Source organism: Dipodomys merriami, unplaced genomic scaffold (genome assembly GCF_024711535.1).
Source record: "Dipodomys merriami isolate MVZ:Mamm:240054 unplaced genomic scaffold, mDipMer1.0.p SCAF_2, whole genome shotgun sequence".
Taxonomy (NCBI): domain Eukaryota; kingdom Metazoa; phylum Chordata; class Mammalia; order Rodentia; family Heteromyidae; genus Dipodomys; species Dipodomys merriami.
The window spans coordinates 120741725-120757764 of record NW_027203381.1 but is presented as its reverse complement, the minus strand read 5'-3'; the positions used below and the strand labels follow the sequence as shown (position 1 = coordinate 120757764).

The 16040-nt window shown below is 48.2% G+C and overlaps 1 protein-coding gene across 2 annotated transcripts in view; it reads right to left on the bottom strand.

The window, feature by feature from the left end:
- Positions 1–548: 548 nt before the first annotated feature.
- Rrp1b (ribosomal RNA processing 1B) overlaps positions 549–16040 on the bottom strand; it is a 30924-nt gene continuing 15432 nt past the window's right edge. Inside the window, exons 8-16 of one of the 2 annotated variants that reach the window (XM_070030782.1) lie at positions 15694–15875; positions 13650–13723; positions 12948–13045; positions 11760–11779; positions 10882–11007; positions 6220–6932; positions 2608–2790; positions 1641–1704; positions 549–808 (exon numbers count right to left, since the gene is read on the bottom strand). In XM_070030782.1, the coding sequence (XP_069886883.1) occupies positions 615–808; positions 1641–1704; positions 2608–2790; positions 6220–6932; positions 10882–11007; positions 11760–11779; positions 12948–13045; positions 13650–13723; positions 15694–15875 (1654 nt within the window). In that variant the 3' untranslated portion in view covers positions 549–614. The remainder of the gene's footprint in view (positions 809–1640; positions 1705–2607; positions 2791–6219; positions 6933–10881; positions 11008–11759; positions 11780–12947; positions 13046–13649; positions 13724–15693; positions 15876–16040) is intronic. The other variant, XM_070030783.1, reaches the window with a different exon arrangement.

Below are 16040 nucleotides of genomic sequence, written 5' to 3'. Positions count from 1 at the left end.
TGCAGGCCTCTGCAGAGGGGGCTCAGTGCGGGACCAAGCCTGGGGAGACCCGGGGAGCTGGCCACGTGTAGGGGACACTGGGCTTGCTGTGGAGGTAGGGAAGCAGGATGGGAACTGGCAAGGATGAGGGGGAAAAGCCTCGAGGGCAGAGCAGCTTCTTACCCTTGCACAGATGATTACAGAAGGAAAAGGCAGGGAGGGCACTGCTCATTCTGTACCAAACGTCACCCCATCAGAAAACAGGACCTACAGAACACAGGAATGACGCCTACACACTTTTGAAAGATAATAGACCGTGAGGCTAAAAAACCTAGAGAACCAAACGAGTGGGCAGAGGCCGTGATGGGTGCTGAGGGCCTGCGGAAGGTGAAGCTGGCCCAGAAGGTGGCCCCCCAGCACCAGTGTTCTTCAGGCAAAACCCTAAGAGTGTCTGTAGCAAAGACTGAGCCAAGATGGTGCCACCCCGCCCCCAGTAGGGAACGAGGCAGAGCTCAGAGCCTTACGCACAGTGTTTGGGGATTAGAAAACAATAAAAAAAAGCCCACATCTTTAAAGTTATAATTTATAGAATATTTCGTACAAAATCAGTCCTTCAAAAGGGACCTCTGCCAGTCTCAGAAGAAGTCTGCAGCCCTGGGCCTCCTCTTTGGTGTGGCAGCCAGTGGCATCTTGGTGACCAGGGGGGTGATGGTAGGTGAGCTGGTTGGGGTCTTCAACACTCCATGGATGGGTCTTTGCTCAGGGTCAAAGGCTACCCGGGCAGGGCCAGTGGGGCTGACCAGGATGCTCTTGTCTGTCTTCTTAAATTCTGCACCAGAGGAAAGTAATGCCCGGTTAACTGAGGTCTATCCCTGACCAACGCCTCGGGTTCCATGGCTCCCCTCCCCGCTCCTGGGGATATGAAGGCAGTGTGGCTGCTTTCCCACCGGGGATGAAGAGACGTCTAGATTGAGGTCTAGGTCGTCCTGGAATGACCATGGGAGACTGTCCTGGAAGACATGCAGCTGTGGTGCTGGACCCTTCCTCTACCAGGAGGGTCTGCCCGTGCTTCTGGCTGCACGCAACAGGCTGACTAACCAAGGCAGGCTGTCTCTTCCGTCCTCCACACACCCTCTGTTCTCTCAGTGTGCACACAGGCACGCAGGCACGCAGGCAGGCAGGCAGGCACACTTATTTTTGGCTCCCAAGAGACAGGTCTTTATAACTCAATACGAATTTTATCTCCAATTAACCACTACAAAGCTGCAAATGCAGCTGTGGCTCCAGTGGTAAAGCACTAGCTTTGGGCCAAACACTCAGGAAGAGCGCCCAGGCCCTTAGTTTAAGCCAAGGACTGGCAAAAACAAAGAGCACTAAAACCTTCAAATATTGCATGACTATAAAAGCAGTAAAGCAGGATGGCCTCTCAGGAAGCCCACGGTCCTGAACTTAGCAGCAGCAACTGGGCTCTGGTGGGCTGTGTTGATGAGTTAGGGAGGTGCTCAGGGAAATGGCTTCTGCCCTAGAAGGTGACCTCAGGAGTCCCAAGAAACCTGGCCTTGGTCCTTGACATCCTGCGGTGAGGGTGGCAGATTGCTGGGCGGCCGTAAGCCAGCCAGGGCTGTGTGGACATTTCCCTAGAAGCACACAGACTCACTCACCTGTTGTCATGTTTCTGTTCAGTCCGAAGGTGACTTTCTTGGAGCTGGTGGGTGTTTTGCTCAGCTGCAGAAGGAAGGTAGCAATAGCAGTTTATGGTAAGCAGGTGTGGGGCTTGCTTGTCTGGGTGTCTTTCCAGAGCTCTTGCCCATATGGGGTCCCTGGTCTTTGTTTATTAATCTGGACACATAGGTGTACGCTGGCCAAAGAGACGTGTACCATGGCCTAAGTTAAATCCCTTGACCCTGGGTCTCCACTAGGACCTGACAACAGATTTCTCTGGCCTATGGGTACCTTAATGGCCATAGGGCTGCATTTCAAGAAGTAAAACAAGATGGAGGAGGAAGCCTGGACACCCCCCCCCCCATCCCATTCACTACTAAGAAACCCCAAGGCCAGATAACCCTTACTCATTTTCTCCAGAATTTATGATTTTTTTTTTGGGGGGGCCAGTTCTGGGGATTGAACTCAGGGCCTGGGCAATGTCTCTGAGCTTCTTTTTGTGCTCAAGGCTAGCGTGCTACCACTTGAGTCATAGTGCCGCTTCCTGCCTTTTCTGTTTATGTGGTACTGATGAATCAAACCCAGGGCTTTATGCATGCTAGGCAAGCACTCTATCACGTGGTCCCCTTCCCAGGCCCACAATTTATACATTTTAACCTGGAGAACACTGGATACACTGATTAGATATCCTACAACAAACCATTTCCAATAGCCCCTCAAAGTCAAGTTTCCCCAAATGGGTTCCTTGTGCACTGTGAAAGCACTGGCTGAGAGGTTATGAACATGCCTGTGTGGGAATCAACCCCACTTCTACTTCTTCCACTTCACGTCAATACCACACAGACTCCTGGGAGGAGGCTGGCTCTGCAAGCCCGGGTCACCGCCGGGGATGCAGCTTCTGTGTAGTCAGAGGAACCCTCCCCAGGGACAGAGGGAGGGTGCAGGCCTGCACAGGCACCGCCTTACCCCAGGGAGGGTGCGCTGTGGCGTGCACTCCTGGACAGCAGGACTTGGGGACCAAGTGGCAGAGCTGCTCTTCATTTTTCTGAAGAACAGGGGCTTTGGTAAGCAGGAGACCTCGAACTTCACAAAGTCATTCTCTGTCCTCAGCGGCTTCTTCTTCAAATGATCCAAAGCCCTGCTGCTTCCCTGCAGGTGCGAGAAGTTGAGGGAGAGGGAAAATTTCCTCCGCGGCCCTGTCAAGCTCACAAAGGCAGGCAGAGACTCACGATGGTGACAGGGAAGCCACTGGAGGCAGACCACTCCCTTGCCCAAGCCCAGTCTGTGCTTTTTGTGCTAGGCCAGCACCAAGACCCTGTCTGCTCAGCACAAAACAGTCCAGGCTTCTGGTCCGGGGTGACTTCACCTCAGGGCACTCCACCCAACAGTAGTGATGTCCTCTCCCATCTGTACCTCCAGCTTCACAGACAGGCCCCATAGCCTCAATAACTCCGCTTTTCTTTTTTGGTTGGTCATGGGGCTTGAACTCTGGGCCTGGGCCCTGTCCCTGAGCTCTTCAGCTCAAGGGGAATGCTCTACCACTTGTGCCACAGCACCACTTCTGGTTTTCTAAGAGTCTCATGGCCTTCCATGCTCGGGCTGGCTTTGAACCAAGATCCTCAGATCTCAGCCTCTTGAGTAGCTAAGATTACAGGTGTGAGCCACTGGTGCCAACTTAATCTGCTTTTCTAAGTCCACCGGTTAGACAGTCTGTGATTTTCTAGTCTGTGATAAGATGTCTTGAGGCTCACAAACCCTGCATGCCACCCCAAGGGCTGTAGTGCCTTACAAGCAGCAATCTCTTGGTGTATGAATGCTCTGCAACCAGTAGAGCAACGCCTGCTCTAGGTTTTCAGGGCATCTTGAAAACCCAACACAGGGAGCACTACACAGATGGTTCCAGCAACACCTTGTATTCTTGCTTATGGCTGCTGTCTTCCCCAAGCATGTCTGAGAATGACTGTAGTCCCCGTGTTTCCCGCCTCTGCTGGCACAAATGCTTACGTGTCACTCACTGTGAGGAAACGCCTCTGTGGGCCCTGGGAATGAAATAGTGACAAGAAGAGTATACTAAGGAAGGAAGCACCTTAGCTCTTCTTCAGTGTGAGCAAGGGCATGGCAGTACTAGCTAGGAACAGGTCCAAGGCTGGAAATCACCCCCGTCAGCTCAGTGCCGGTCTTGCTGAGATTTTTCTTTTTTTTTTTTTTGGGGTCCGGTCGTGGGGTCTGAACTCTGGGCCTGGCGCTGTCCCTCAGCTCTTCAGCTCAAGGCTAGCGCTCTACCACTTGAGCCACAGCACCACTTCCGGCTTTTCTTTTTGCTTATGTGGTGCTGAGGAATCGAACCCAGGGCCTCAGGCATGCAAGGCAAGCACTCTACCACTGAGCCACCTTCCCAGCCCCTTGCTGAGATTTTTCTGACCACAGACTCACTCACAGTGATGAGATGGCCTCAGTGTCATGGCACCACAATGCAGGAGATGTGAGCCTCCTGCTAAGGGTGGGTACACACTTTTTCTGTAAAGGGTCAGAGTAAATACTTCTGGCTTTGTAGGCCACATGGTCTGTCATACCAACAGCTTTGTCACTAGGGAGTGAACATGGCCAGACTGTACAGTGCTGACCTGGGAAAAAGGCAGAGCAGAAGTCTGGTTTTTCCTTTATACCTGGGTCTAAACAGCTAGAAGAAATGAAGTTTTTTTTTTTTTTTGTACTTAGTCTTGGGACTTGAACTTAGGGCTTGGGTTCTACCCACTTTGAGCCATAGTACCATTTCCAAGTTATCTGGTGGTTAACTAGAGGTAAGAATCTCATGGACTTTCCTGCCCGGTCTGGCTTTGAACTGTGATCCTCAGATCTCAGCTTCTTGAGTAGCTGGGATTATAGGTGTGAGCCGCTGCGCCTGGCTCAAAAGTGAAGTTCTTTAGCTAAAAATATGTGCTTGTGAGCCAGGTGCCAGTGGCTCACACCTGTAATCCTAGCTACTCAGGAGGCTGAGCATCTGAGGATCTTGGTTCAAAGCCAGCCCAGGCAGGAAAGTCTGTGAGACTCTTATCTCCAATAAGCCACTAGAAAACTGGAAGTGGCCCTGTGGCTCAAGCGGTGGAAAGCTTGCCTTGAGCTGAAGAGCGCAGGGACAGCGCCCAGGCCCAGAGTTCAGGCCCCACGACGACTGACCAACCAACCAAAAAACAAAAAACATGTTTGTTTGGGGTGCCTGGGCAGGAAAGTCCGTGAAACTCTTATCTCCAATAAACCAGCAGAAAACCGGAAGTGGTGCTGTGGCTCAAGTGGTAGAGCTCTAGCCTTGAGCTGAAGAGCTCAGGCACAGTGCCCAGGCCCAGACCCAGGCTGACAAAAAGTGTTTGTGGGGCTGGGAAGATGGCTCAGTGGTAGAGCGATTGCCTTGCATGCCTGAGGCCCTGGGTTCGATTCCTCCCTCAGCACCACATAAGCAAAAAGAAAAAAGCCGGAAGTGGCGCTGTGGCTCAAGTGGTAGAGCGCTAGCCTTGAGCTGAAGAGCTGAGGGACAGCGCCCAGGCCCAGAGTTCAGGCCCCACGACCGGACCCAAAAAAAAAAAAAAAAAAGTGTTTGTACCAGGCGCAAGCTCCAATTCTGGCACACACACACACAAAAGTTTTGGCTCAATCAATACACATTAAAATATAAACTTAACTATAATATAAATTATATAAATGCACATACATATATATAAAAATAAAAACAAAACAAAACAAAAAAGCCAGGTGCTGGTGGATCACACCTGTAATCCTAATCAAGAAGCTGAGATCTGAGGATCATGGTTCAAAGCCAGCCGGGCAGTAAAGTGCTTGAGACTGTTATCTCCAATAAACTACTCAGAAAATGCCAGAAGTGGCACTGTGAGTCAAGTGGTAGAACACTAGCCTTGAGCACAAAGAGGCTCAGGGACATTGTCCAGACCTGAGTTCAAGCACCAGGACTGGGAGGAAAAAAAAAAGTAGAAGAGGGACTATATCCAGTGCTGAATGGAGAGGGTAAATGAACCCAGGGCAAAATGGCTGAAGGCTGCATGTATGAAAATAGAATAAAACAGTCTGAAACTTTTAAGAAGCAAGGAGGAAGAGCTAAGGGAGAGTGACAGAACAGGATACATTGTATGCATACAGGGAAATGTTACCAAAAAACCTCTGTACAACCTGTTTGCTAGTAAAAAATAAAACTACTTACCTACCTATAAACAGAAAATAACAATGTAGTGCATGCCTATAAATTCTCCCTTTCTTGTCAAAGAGCCAGAGGGGCTGAGCGGATGCAGAGAGGTGAGTGTCTGATCCATGTCTGCCTGTGCACTCCTGGGTGTGGGCCCTGCCTAGGATCACTTTGCAGTTCTAGGCCAACCCTTTTTGGATCCCAAGTACAGTGGGGGAAAAGTAGAAGATCCAAAGTACTTATAGTGGTCTCTGAAACAGGCATTTCAGAAACAGCCATTTTCCTGTTGGTGGAGGAGTGATAGACCAGTGTGTCCGAGTTCCCACTCAGACCTGCTCAGTAGTTAGTGGACCCCAGGCACCCCTGCCCAGGCCGCCCCACCTTACCAGAGCTTGGATCTTCTTGACTTTGGACTCCATCACTCCATTGTGCTCTAAGAAAGTTGACATCTCTTTTATTTTCTTCCTTTTTTTCAGCACGGCTGTTTTCTGACTGGACAGGCTGTGGAGGATGAGGCTGCTGCGTTCTGCCTTTTTCTTCTGTGGTCTCTTGAACTGAGGTGGGGGGACCTGGCCATCTTCTCCCTGCCCTGGGCTGGCCTTCTGCATGGAAGGCCAGGACACATTGGGCAAGCCTGTGCCGTTGACAGGGAGCGCTCCAAGTTTACGCTTCCTTTTCAGAACCTGGGTGCCGTTTGTCGGGGCGCCTTGGGCAGCAGGACTCTGAAGCTTGCAGCTTGGGCCACCCTCAGGGCTCAGAGATGTGCCCTCCACAGGTGAGGCAGTGGGTTCCCAGGCCTCTCTGTGAAGAGCCCGCAGGCTCTTCTTCTTTGGTCGCTTCCTCTTACTGTGCGTAGGGGCGGTGTGGAGAGGCTCTGAACCACTCTCATCCTGGGTGAGGGATGCAGCCTCTGCTCCAGGCTCATCCTCGCAGGCCTGCAGAGTTTGCTTCTTGGGGGCCTCAGCCAGGCTGTCCATGCTCGGTGCTGGAGGAGCAGCAGCAACCGTGAAGCCTTTTGTCTCCGGCTGGAAATGGTTCTTTTTCTTCTTTTTTCTTCTTCTCTTCTGAGTGCTGCCTTCATTGTCCTCTTCCTGGCTTCCTATAAAGACACGCAGACCAATTAGCACCCCCAGGGCCGGGGGACAGCCTTGCTGACAGCCTTGGTGCTGTGAATTTCCTTCTCTGTTGAGGCAAGCACACTACCACAAACCACATGTGAGGCTCACTTTCTCAGACCTTTCTGATGCTCTGGGTGCCAGCTTTGTGAGCTGGTTGTTTCCCCCTTCCACCTGTGCTGGAAACTATTCTCAAGTCCTTCTCAGTAGAAGCAGGACTGAAGCAGTCACATTATTAGTAGGTTTAGTAGGTTTTTTTGTGCGTGTGTGTGCTGGTCCTGGGGCTTGAACTTAGGGCCTGAGCTTTTGTGCAAGGAATTTGAGCTACAGGCCCACTTTTTAGTTATTAGTTGAAGACAAGAGTCTCATGGACTTTCCTACCTGGGCTGGCTTTGAGCTACAATCCTCAGCCTCCTGAGTAGCTAGGATTAGAGGTATGAGCCACTGGTGTCCGGTTCAGGTTTCTAATAATTTTGAGGACCAGAAGGTAACGCTATTATAGATCATGAACTGTGGACATGGCTCAAGTGGGAAAGTGTTTGCTTAGCAAGCACACGGTCCTGCATTCAATACTCCATACGTGGAGGTAAAAAGAAGGCACAAATCCAGAGCCCCTGATCCACAGGTAGGATGTAGCCTAGTGGTAGAGCTCAAACTTAGCACGTGCAGGTTCCTGGGCTCCATCTCCTTCATCCAATATACAAACCCAGATAGGAAAAAAAGGAGAAGGTAACAGGGATGAACACATGAATAATGTACATATTAAAGTAGTATACTGAAACCCACTACAAGCTGTAAAAAAATAGGGAGGTTCACAGAAGGGGAAAACAAGAGATGAAGTTTTGTTTTTGTTGGTCATGGGGCCTGGGCACTGTTCCTGAGCTGTTTTCTCAAGAATATCACTTTACCACTTTGAGCCACAGCCCTACTTCTGTTTTTTGTTTGTTTCTTTTTTGGTCATGGAGCTTGAACTCTGGGCCTGGGAGCTGTCCCTCAGCTCTTCAGCTCAAGGCTAGCACTCTACCACCTGAGCCACAGTGCCAATTCTGGCCTTCTCTGCATATGTGGTGCTGCGGAATTGAACCCAGGGCCTCATGCATGCGAGGCAAGCACTCTACCCCTGAGCCACCTTCCCAGCCCTACTTCTGGTTTTCTGGTGGTTAATCAAGAGTCTCACAGACTTTTCTGCCTGGGTTAGCTTAGAACAGTGATCCTCAATCTCAACCTCCTAAGTAGATAGGATTATAGGCCTGAGTAATCAAAGCCTGGCTGAAGAGGAAATTTTGATATACAGGGCAGTACTCATGAAAACACACCAAGAACCACGTGGTGTCTCACACTAGCTGTTCAGCAAGTTGAAATATCAATGACAGCCAGGAAGACAAATCTGAGGGGCTCCTATTTCCTATTAGCCAGCAAAAAGCAGGAACTGGAGGCATGCCTCAAATGGTAGAACACCAGCCTTGAATGAAAAAACCAAGTGAAAGAGGCCTTGAGTTCAATCCCAGTATAACCTTCCTCCCAAAGAATAACAAGCCTTAACAAACTTTAATGAAAGAAAGGTGTTAATCAATAAGGGGTTAAGGGGTGGGGAAGAGAAACAGGTTATGTTGAGCATGGGTACCAGTGGGAGGCAGCTGGGCTGAGGAAGGTAAATGAAGATGAACAGAGGAATCTGTTTAGAGAATTGGAGGGGCTGGGAAGGTGGCTCAGTGGTAGAGCGCTTGCCTTGCATGCCTGAGGCCCTGGGTTTGATTCCTCAGCACCACATAAGCAAAAAGAAAAAAGCCAGAAGAGGCACTGTGGCTCAAGTGGTAGAGCGCTAGCCTTGAGCTGAAGAGCTGAGGGACAGCGCCCAGGCCCAGAGTTCAGGCCCCATGACCGGACCCCCCCCCCAAAAAAAAAAACAAAAAAAAAAAAAACCAGAATTGGAATTCCATTCTCTGACTCTCAGAAAGCTGGGAGTAGCCCAAGAAAGAGCAATGGCTCCCAGCATTAAGAGACCCAAGATTCTACCCTAAATGTGAGTTCATCAGAGCCCAAACTTCCCTGGACCTTGGAGTTAAAAGTGTATGCAAATTGTAGTTGTTTGCTACTTGCCTCAGCTTTCTGAGATAAGGAAGTCATTCATCCTAGGATTGTTTCACATGCTGGTATCTGCAACTTCAAAGAGATTGCTACCTGTCCCAAAAATCAATAAAGTTCCTGTTAACGGGACTTTGGGGCTTCTGTTGCTGGTGAGAGGTACAGGCCCCCTGATGCCCCAAACCAGTTTCATGGTCTGGTTTCTATCACTGCCTTGCTACTGGTTGCAGCAGGTCAAGGTGCTTGTGGTGGGTTCCTACAGTTCACATGTATGAGACTAGAATAATGAACGTGTTGAAAATTTTTATTTATTTATATTTTCTTTGTTGTGGGGCTTGAACTCTGGGCCTGGTGCTGTCCCTCAGCTCTTCAGCTCAAGACTAGTGCTCTACCACTTGAGCCACATTCCACTTCTGGCTTTTTCTGCTTATGTGGTGCTGAGGCATCGAACCCAAGGCCTCATGCATGCGAGGCAAGCACTCTACCACTGAGCCACCTTCCCAGCCCCTTGAAATTGTTTTATGAAGGGAGAAGGGCAAGTGAAAGAGCAAACATGATTGGAATTAATTCTATGCATGAACAGAAACGTTACAATGAAATCCCTCCTGGTCTAATATATGTTAATACAACAAAAAACACAAAACCATGAGGAAGGAGAGAGGAGGAATATGAAAAGGTTAATAGAAGGGTAAATCTGATCAAAGCATATTATATACATGTATAAGAAATCATGACACCCCTTTGTGTAATGAGTACGTACTAATAACTAAGTACCTGGAAAGAAAAACTGCTTTTTGCTATAAAAACTGTAATCCTGAAACTAGGTGGCAGTGGCTCATGCCTGAAATCCTAGTGAGAATCCTGGTTCAAGGGCAGAAACTCTAAGCTCCCAATTAATAAAAATCATGAAGAGGGGACTGGCATAGCTCAGTGGCAAAGTGCTTGCCTAGCAAGTGCAACATCCTGGGTTCGATCCTCAGTACCAAAAAAGAAAAGACCAAAAAAAAAAAAAATAAAAAAAAAAAATAAAAAAATCACAAAGAGGAGCTGTGACAAGTGCTAGTCTTGAGCAAACAAAAAACTCCCAAAGGTTGGGAATGTGGCTTGGTGGTAGAGTACTTGCCTAGCATGCATGAAGTCCTGGGTTCAATTCCTGGGTACCACATAAACAGAAAAAGCTGGAAGAGATGCTGTGGCTCAAGTAGTAAGAGAGCTAGCCTTGAGCTCAAAAAGCTCAGGGACAGTGCCTAGGCCCAGGGCTGGCAAACAAAACAAAACAAGTACTCCTATGTAGAAGGTTGAGAACAGGAAGACCACGATTCAAGGCCAGCTCAAGCAGAAAAGTCTGCAAGCCCTCTTCTCTACTCAAAGCTGAGTGTAGTGTTGTGCACCTGGCACTTGGCTATAGGGTGGGGTGGGGGGGGTGGGATAGTGGGTGGTGGTTTGCGATTAGGAGGGTTGCAGTACCAAGTCAGCCTTGGAAGAAAATCTGGGAGATTCCATCTCTGCTAAGGACAGCAAGACATGGTGGTGTGCACCTGTGATCCCAGTGAAGACTGGAAGTCTATAGTAGGTGGGCTATGCTCAGGTACCTCCCTGGTGGGAAGTGAGAGCCTATCCTGATAGCCAGTGAGAAATTAGGCTGGAGGCATGGCTCAGCAGTATGGATCAGTCTAGTGAGGCCCCAAGTTCTAAATGCCACTACCCGAAAAAAAGTTAGCCAATAGGCCCCCTTAGCTCATATATCTCACAGATCTTGGGGGGAGGAGGTATGTACACAAACATATACACGTGGCTACCCATGGACCCTCTATATACATCTCTAGTATTATAAGCTTTGCAGTTTACCTTTCTCCTGTTCCAAGCTGGCTTTCTCTAAAAGTTTCTTTCTTTTTTTCTTCCGCTTTCCTTGACTGAGGGCTTGACCTTCACCAGCAATGTCCTCAGCAAAACTGAGTTGAGCTACATTGCCTGCTGGATACCAAAGTGAGACCATCAGCTTCCCCAGGCCTTGCACTTCTGCCCCAGTGCCCAGGAGCAGGGCCCTTCCCAAGCCATCCAAGAGAGTCTGTGACCCTGATCTCTGTACCGCTCTGCTTCCCCCACCCAGATCAGAAAGCTGCTGCAGACTCAACCCTGTGGTTTCTTGGGCTGGGGTGGGCAAGGCAAGGCAAGGCAAGGCAGGGAGGGGATCATAGAGAATGGGCAGGCTGAGGCAGCCTCCATGTTCCCTCTGGTTAAATTGAGCTTTCCTCAATTCCAGGGGGCCCCGTGCATAATGGAGGCTAGCAGGTTCACTGCTCTGTTGGATGTAACCTGAATTACAGAAGCCTTTCCCAGGGACATGCGACCATAACAGTACATGAAAAGGACCTCCACAGATGAGTTTATCAAATGGAATCTTAGCCAAATGAAAATCTAGTTTAAAAACAAAACAAAACAAAACAATGAAGATCTAAACAAAACACCACACTACTCAAACACAGTTGTCAAGTGTGGCATTTTGGGGAGCCCAGATGGAAGGAGGGTGGCTATAAAGGGCCCTGAACTTGCTGCACCTCCTGCAGCCTCTGCCTCAGGTGTGCAGGGCGAACGTAGTCCAGGGCTGCAATCTTGTAGGAGACGTTCCCAGGAGTGCCCTTCCTTCCTGTTTCTCAGCACAGTTGCCCTCAGTGGGGTCCATGTTAAGTCAGAGTACCCTGAATTACAATCTCAACTGTCCTCACCTTCAGAGAGTTCTTGGAATCTGAAAGAGAAAACACCAGAGGCTCATGGAGAAACCCCTCTCCTTGTCCTCCACACCCAGGCAAGGATGGCTACAACAGGAGAAATGCTTATTTGCTTTCTTTCCCTCCAGCAGAGGGCACTAGAGAGAACTTCCATTGAAGGTAGATCTAAAGAGTCTTTGGCATTTTTATAAAACTACTGAGAATTTCAGTTTCCTCTTTTATGAAGGCAGAAAGAGCTGACAACTCTGCCCATGAAAAAAAAATTTTTGGGGGGGAAAGGGGCCAGTCATGGGGCTTGAACTCTGGGCCTGGGCTCTTCAGCTCAAGGCGAGAGGTCTACCACTTGGGCCACAGCGCCACTTCCGGTTTTCTAGTGGTTCATTGGAGATAAGAGTTTCACAGACTTTCTTGCCAGGGCTTTGAACCATGATCCTCAGATCTCAGCCTCCTGAGTAGCCAGGATTACAGGTGTGAGCCACCAGTGCCCAGCCCATGTTAATTTTTCAAGCTGTGTTCTCTTTACAAAATGTTGGTGCAAGCTGAGGGGAAGGTAGCCTGATACACGGGAGCACATGGAGGCTGTACGGGGTAAGGGGAAGGTTGGGCCTAACATCTGAACCAGTGACCCTGGCATCCTGGTGACCTCCTCCAGGTCTTCAGCGACCCAGCAACAGTGTGCAGTTACAGATGCTACCTTCTATGGGTTTAACATAAAAAGATAAATAACAGCAATTAGATCCATGCCTAGCCCATACAAAAGGTATGGTTAGACAGCTGTCACTTGCTATCAGTCACAATATACCATGAGCCTTTCCAACAAACCATATATACTCATGTCACTATGATCACCATGATCACTGACTGCTTTACCTAACTAACTCTTTTGGCACAGCCATGCTGGGAAGTGAGGGCAAGATGACTAAGCCGCTACCTATCTTAGCATACAACAGATGACACCTCAATAGCACTGTTGGTCTACTGCTCAAAGACATTAGTAGGCATCATTATCAAACAGACAAGGTGAGACTGGCTGCATCTGAAGGAACCGCAGGGGAAGGAGAAGCTGTTCCCTTTAAACTTGCATTTTATGTGCAAGTTTAAAAGAAGAAGAAAAAAATCTAAGCATGGAGAGGGCTGGTCCTAACCATGAACACACAAGAGGACCCCGCTCACCCAACAGCTTACTTCTTGATTAGTTTGCAGAGATGCTTCCGGTTGAAAGGAGGGGTGTTTTTTCTGCTGGTTATTTCCAGGAGTCGATCAGCAACAGCCTTATAGTCAAACTATAAAGAGAAATTAAACATAAGCAGCAGGAAACCAACGTGGCCTGACTTGCAAGTGTGGGTCTCCAATAAGGGAATGCCTTGGCATGGCACAGAACAGTGTGTGAGTGAGCACTGATAGAAAAAGTCTCCATTGACAATGTTGTCAGACACTTTGTACTCATATACTGTTTCGTAGAATGGGAACTTCTTTGTACAACTACTTAAAAATAATTTAAAAAAATACAAAAAGAAAAAAGAAAAAGTCACCATTTTAGGAAGTCTTGGGAGAAGCCAATAAGGATAGCCCCTACCCCCTTTAATTGTAGTAGAATATACAGAATGAGTGCTTCTTCTTAAATTTAAACCAGACTCCCATCTCTGGTTGGTAGCAGTGAACTTTTTACTTGAAAGCCATCTGCTGAATAAAGCAGCAACTCACTATGTGGGCCAATCCTACCCTAGTTAGTTTCCAATAAGCTCATTCTTAGGAAGGTGACATCTGTGACCAAAGGGATTATGAAGGACTTTACACATCAGGCCTCCTGGCTTGATCAGCTCTGACCCTAATCCTCTAGCCACACCAGTAAATTTACTTGCTATACAAAGCAATAGCAGTCCCCACCTGCAGGGGCCGCCCTGGGTCCACGGGGGTGGTGCCATCATCTCCTTCTTTCTTGGGGAGGCAATTGTCCAGTGCTGTCAAAATATACCCAAAGACAAAATCTTCACACTCAAGAACACATTAACAATTACTTCCCTAGGAGCCATGTCTAATGAGGTGAAGAAGGAAACACTTTGGTGGTTTAGTCTTGGGAAAGGAAGCTGGGGAAAGGACATATTTTGTTTTTGCTATTCAGTTGGGTCACAGCAAAATGCTGCCTGTGCTTTCTGGACATACTATTAGCCACAGTGCATGCACACTGTGACTGAGGGGAAGGGTAGCGCTGGAGTTCAGAGGTTTGGGTGAGTGGGTTGGGTGGTGCAGCTCTGTGGGGGGAGGGGAATGGATGTACTGGTGCTAGTTTTGGCAAAGTTTAGAACCATGGTGAGATCTATTCTTCAGGCTGAGTATCCCTTAGCAGGTCAAAGTGTGTCAGATTTAATCTTGGATTATTTACAAAGATTTCACTGATTATCTCTAACCCATAGTTTCTACTTTTGGAGCACTGATACCTTTTAATAGGTTACCTGCTATGTAGTGATATTGCAGATTTTTTGTTTTTGGTCGGTTGTAGGGCTTGAAGTCAGGGTCTAGTACTGTCCCTGAGCTTTTGTGCTAAAGGCTAGCACCCTACCACTTTGAGCCACAGCACGACTTCCTGTTTTCTGGTGGTAAATTAGAGATAAAAATCTCACAGACTTTCCTGCAGTCCTCAGATCTAAGCTTCCTAAGTAGCTAGGATTACAGACAGGTTATGAGTCACAAGCTTTAGGCCTTGCTTTTGTTTTTAATAATTTTTTGGACGGCATTGGCATTTAAAATATTGAGGGTTGAGGGTGGGGATGCTAAGTGATAGATTACTCATCTATAGTCATGAAGCCCTGGGTTTGACCTCTGCTCTCTGGCACCACAACTTCCCTAGCCCAAAACAATTCCCTAAGCCACCCAAACCAAAAATAAAACAGGTGGGCACAAATGGCTCATGCCTATAATCCTAGCTACTGAGGAGGCTGAGATCTGATGACTGTGGTTCAAAGCCAGCCGAGGCAGGAAAGTCCATGAGACTCTTATATCTAATTAAGCACCAGAAAACCAGAAGTAGTGCTGTGGCTTAAGTGATAGAGCACTGGCCTTGAGCTGAGGAGCTCAGGGATAAGCACTCAAGCTCAAAGTTCAAGCCCATGACCTACAAAAACAAAGACCAAAAAATAAAAATGAACAACAAAACATCCACAGAAACAAATCTAAACTAGGGAAACAGAGCTACTCTTATCTGCCTATAGAGGTCTCCAGAAGAAAAGGCTCTTATAGCTGGGCGCCGGTGGCTCACGCCTGTAATCCTAGCTACTCAGGAGGCTGAGATCTGAGGATCGAGGTTCAAAGTCAGCCTGGGCAGGAAACTCCTTAAAACTCTTATCTCTAATAAACTACCAGAAAACTGGAACTGGCACTGTAGCTCAAGTGGTAGAGCACTAGCCTTGAGCTGAGGGACAGCGCTCAGGCCCAGAGTTCAAGCCCCACGACTGACAAAAGAAAAGAAAAGAAAAGAAAAGAAAAGAAAAGAAAAGGCTCTTATAGGTATGGGTCCAAATCAGTGTTTTAAACAAAACTAGAAGAGTGCTGAAATTCTAGGAGAGGCCTCCTCCCCTCCCTGAATCCTGTACTTTCTTTCTGGAGGGGTTTAAGGCAGTTCTACTTTCCACAGTTAACGTCAGGCTATATTGAGATTCCAACAAACATATTAAAAAGTTTTTGCTTGGGGCTGGTGATGTGGCTTAGTGGTAGAGTGCTTGCCTTGCACAAATGAAGCCTTGGGTGCAATTCCTCAGTATCATATATACAGAAAAAGCTGGAAGTGGTGCTGTGGCTAGCCTTGAGCAAAGGAAGCTCAAGCACAGTACCCAGGCCCTGAGTTCAAGCCTCAGGACTGACAGAAAGAAAAACAAATAAAAAGTTTTTGCTTGAGAAGTAAAAAAGTGAAGACAGCTCCAGGAGATTCTCTTACCAGTCTTACTTCTACTACTCGCTTTTCTCCATGTGGTCTCATTTGTAGGACTTGCTTTTCCAGAAGAGTCATTGCTACTCACTTCTGTTTCCTGGTCCTCCTCAGTCTCTTCAGGTATGAAAGGAGACTGCTGTACAATGACTTCAAACACGCACCTTGCAATCGTCTGTACTAGGGTGTGGCTGTGGGCGGAAGCACAAGTGAGAAGTGTGCAACACAAATGGTCTGGGCCTCAGTCTTTGAGAAGCAGAGGAGCCAATTCTAGGTGGGCAGTTGCAGTCTGCCTGGAGTCCCTGACAACCCTGGGCCTGGGTACAAGGAACCCAGGCCAGAGGCCAGAGAGGACA